Source organism: Dendropsophus ebraccatus, chromosome 12 (genome assembly GCF_027789765.1).
Source record: "Dendropsophus ebraccatus isolate aDenEbr1 chromosome 12, aDenEbr1.pat, whole genome shotgun sequence".
In the NCBI taxonomy this organism is placed as follows: domain Eukaryota; kingdom Metazoa; phylum Chordata; class Amphibia; order Anura; family Hylidae; genus Dendropsophus; species Dendropsophus ebraccatus.
Window position 1 is genome coordinate 370,710 of NC_091465.1, and position 2,940 is coordinate 373,649.

At 51.1% G+C, this 2,940-nt stretch overlaps 1 protein-coding gene across 1 annotated transcript; it reads left to right on the top strand.

Annotated features, from left to right (window-relative positions):
• Positions 1-373: 373 nt before the first annotated feature.
• On the top strand, positions 374-1,321 carry LOC138769901 (mucin-2-like). Its single transcript, XM_069948636.1, has one exon. The coding sequence runs from the start codon at positions 374-376 to the stop codon at positions 1,319-1,321; it is 948 nt and encodes a 315-aa protein (XP_069804737.1).
• The last annotated feature ends 1,619 nt before the right edge of the window (positions 1,322-2,940 follow it).

Genomic DNA, 2,940 nt, shown 5'->3' on the forward strand with positions numbered 1-2,940 from the left:
TATATATCTGTATGACAATAACACACGGTATATATATCTCTGTATGACAATAACACACGGTATATATATATATATATATATATATATATATATATATATATATATATATATATATATATATATATCTGTATGACAATAACACATGGTATATAATTTAATGAATTGCGGCCATAGGAAACCCTGTCAGTTCACACAGTGAAGTGAGCGGCTCCGGCCCCGTGCATCATTGTGTGCTGTGGGAGGATCTGATGCGGGCGCACATCAGAACCCTGCGGCCGGAAGGATCATCTTAAGTATCGATTTAAGTACCCGGAATGGCCGGTCTCTTCCGGCGTGTAAACAAAGCCTTATTCAGCAATAAAAACTGACTAAAATGAATAAGAAAATAATGGCGGTCACCCAGCTTTACCAAACCCAAGTATTACTCCTGGGCACTAGTATCACTGTCACCCTGAGCCCCACTATCTCTGTCACCCTGAGCCCCACTATCACTGTCACCCTGAGCCCCACTATCACTGTCACCCTGAGCCCCACTATCACTGTCACCCTGAGCCCCACTATCCCTGTCACCCTGAGCCCCACTATCACTGTCACCCTGAGCCCCACTATCACTGTCATCCTGAGCCCCACTATCCCTGTCACCCTGAGCCCCACTATCCCTGTCACCCTGAGCCCCACTATCACTGTCATCCTGAGCCCCACTATCACTGTCACCCTGAGCCCCACTATCACTGTCACCCTGAGCCCCACTATCACTGTCATCCTGAGCCCCACTATCACTGTCACCCTGAGCCCCACTATCACTGTCACCCTGAGCCCCACTATCACTGTCACCCTGAGCCCCACTATCACTGTCATCCTGAGCCCCACTATCACTGTCACCCTGAGCCCCACTATCACTGTCATCCCGAGCCCCACTATCACTGTCATCCTGAGCCCCACTATCTCTGTCACCCTGAGCCCCACTATCACTGTCACCCTGAGCCCCACTATCACTGTCATCCCGAGCCCCACTATCACTGTCATCCCGAGCCCCACTATCTCTGTCATCCCGAGCCCCACTATCTCTGTCACCCTGAGTCCCACTATCACTGTCATCCTGAGCCCCACTATCACTGTCACCCTGAGCCCCACTATCACTGTCATCCCGAGCCCCACTATCACTGTCATCCCGAGCCCCACTATCTCTGTCATCCCGAGCCCCACTATCTCTGTCACCCTGAGTCCCACTATCTCTGTCACCCTGAGCCCCACTATCTCTGTCATCCTGAGCCCCACTATCTCTGTCATCCTACAGATACAGCTCCCCTGCTGCCCATAGAGACCAGGACTGAGGTGACTACCAGACGATCGCCCCCCCCCCCCCCTCCCCATGGCTCTTATTCGCTCCTTCTTGCTCACTGTTAGCGAGTGTAATGGCACTTGCAGTGGGTGGGGGAACGAGGAGCAAGCAAGCGCTGACCTTACAGGGGCTTCCATCCCCCACGCTCAGACTCTTAGAGGGGCTTCCATCCCCCACGCTCAGACTCTTACAGGGGCTTCCATCCCCCACGCTCAGACTCTTACAGGGGCTTCCATCCCCCACGCTCAGACTCTTACAGGGGCTTCCATCCCCCACGCTCAGACTCTTACAGGGGCTTCCATCCCCCACGCTCAGACTCTTAGAGGGGCTTCCATCCCCCACGCTCAGACTCTTAGAGGGGCTTCCATCCCCCACGCTCAGACTCTTACAGGGGCTTCCATCCCCCACGCTCAGACTCTTAGAGGGGCTTCCATCCCCCACGCTCAGACTCTTACAGGGGCTTCCATCCCCCACGCTCCGACTCTTACAGGGGCTTCCATCCCCCATGCTCCAACTCTTACAGGGGCTTCCATCCCCCACTCTCAGACTCTTACAGGGGCTTCCATCCCCCACTCTCAGACTCTTACAGGGGCTTCCATCCCCCATGCTCCAACTCTTACAGGGGCTTCCATCCCCCACTCTCAGACTCTTACAGGGGCTTCCATCCCCCACGCTCAGACTCTTACAGGGGCTTCCATCCCCCACGCTCAGACTCTTACAGGGGCTTCCATCCCCCATCTGCCCAGGATGCTGACAGCTCTCTCCATGTTCATGTGTCTTCATGTGTTCAGCGTGGAGAGAGGAAGAGACAAAGGGTAGAATCTGATCCTTCTCTCTTGGGACATCGGGAGAGTCTGGAGGACGCCATACACATTTGTTATCCAATTCCACTACAATTTTTTCAGGTTTAAAGACATAAGAGCCACATGAGAGTGTAGACCCCAATCCATGGACCTCCATTCATGGCTCCCATACAAGCTAAGGGATATGAGTATCATGGATGGCGGCTTCATCCAGGACCCCCCTGAGGGGATGTGTGATCACCTTCCCAGTCACACCACTGATGTCCGTTCACACATGACGACCTCGGTAATAATAACGGAGATTTGTTTTCACATTTATTATTATAGAGTCATTCCCTGTTAATCTTCATTAAAAGGGTAAAATGGGAAAATACTGACCCCCCCCAGCCGCGGTAATCATCTGACGGTAGGTCCTGCTCTATCTTAGAAACAGACTGAAGGGGCAGGAAGAAGAATGGGACCAGTGGGGATCGGCCGTAGGTAATGGAAAACCCATTTCAATCGATGGCGATGCCGGTGCCCAACATAAGGGGGCGCTACAGAGGGCAGGATACTTCTTTATGGACAGAAGGCGGCTCAGCATCAGGTTCTCCTTGAAGACTTTCTTTATTACTTTTGTGCCATTTACAAAATATTTAAAGGAATATTTCTACATGAGAAATGTTTTATATTACAACCCTCAGTATTTTATGACCCTGTCATGTCAAATACGTGTTGTACATGTTTAAATTGCACAATTATTGTTCTCCTTACTTAGTACATCACAAATATGTTGTACATATTTGTCTGACGTTA

Excerpts from the sequence above, each read along its gene's own strand:
- LOC138769901 (XM_069948636.1), top strand. The coding sequence starts at position 374 with ATGAATAAGAAAATAATGGCGGTCACCCAGCTTTACCAAACCCAAGTA.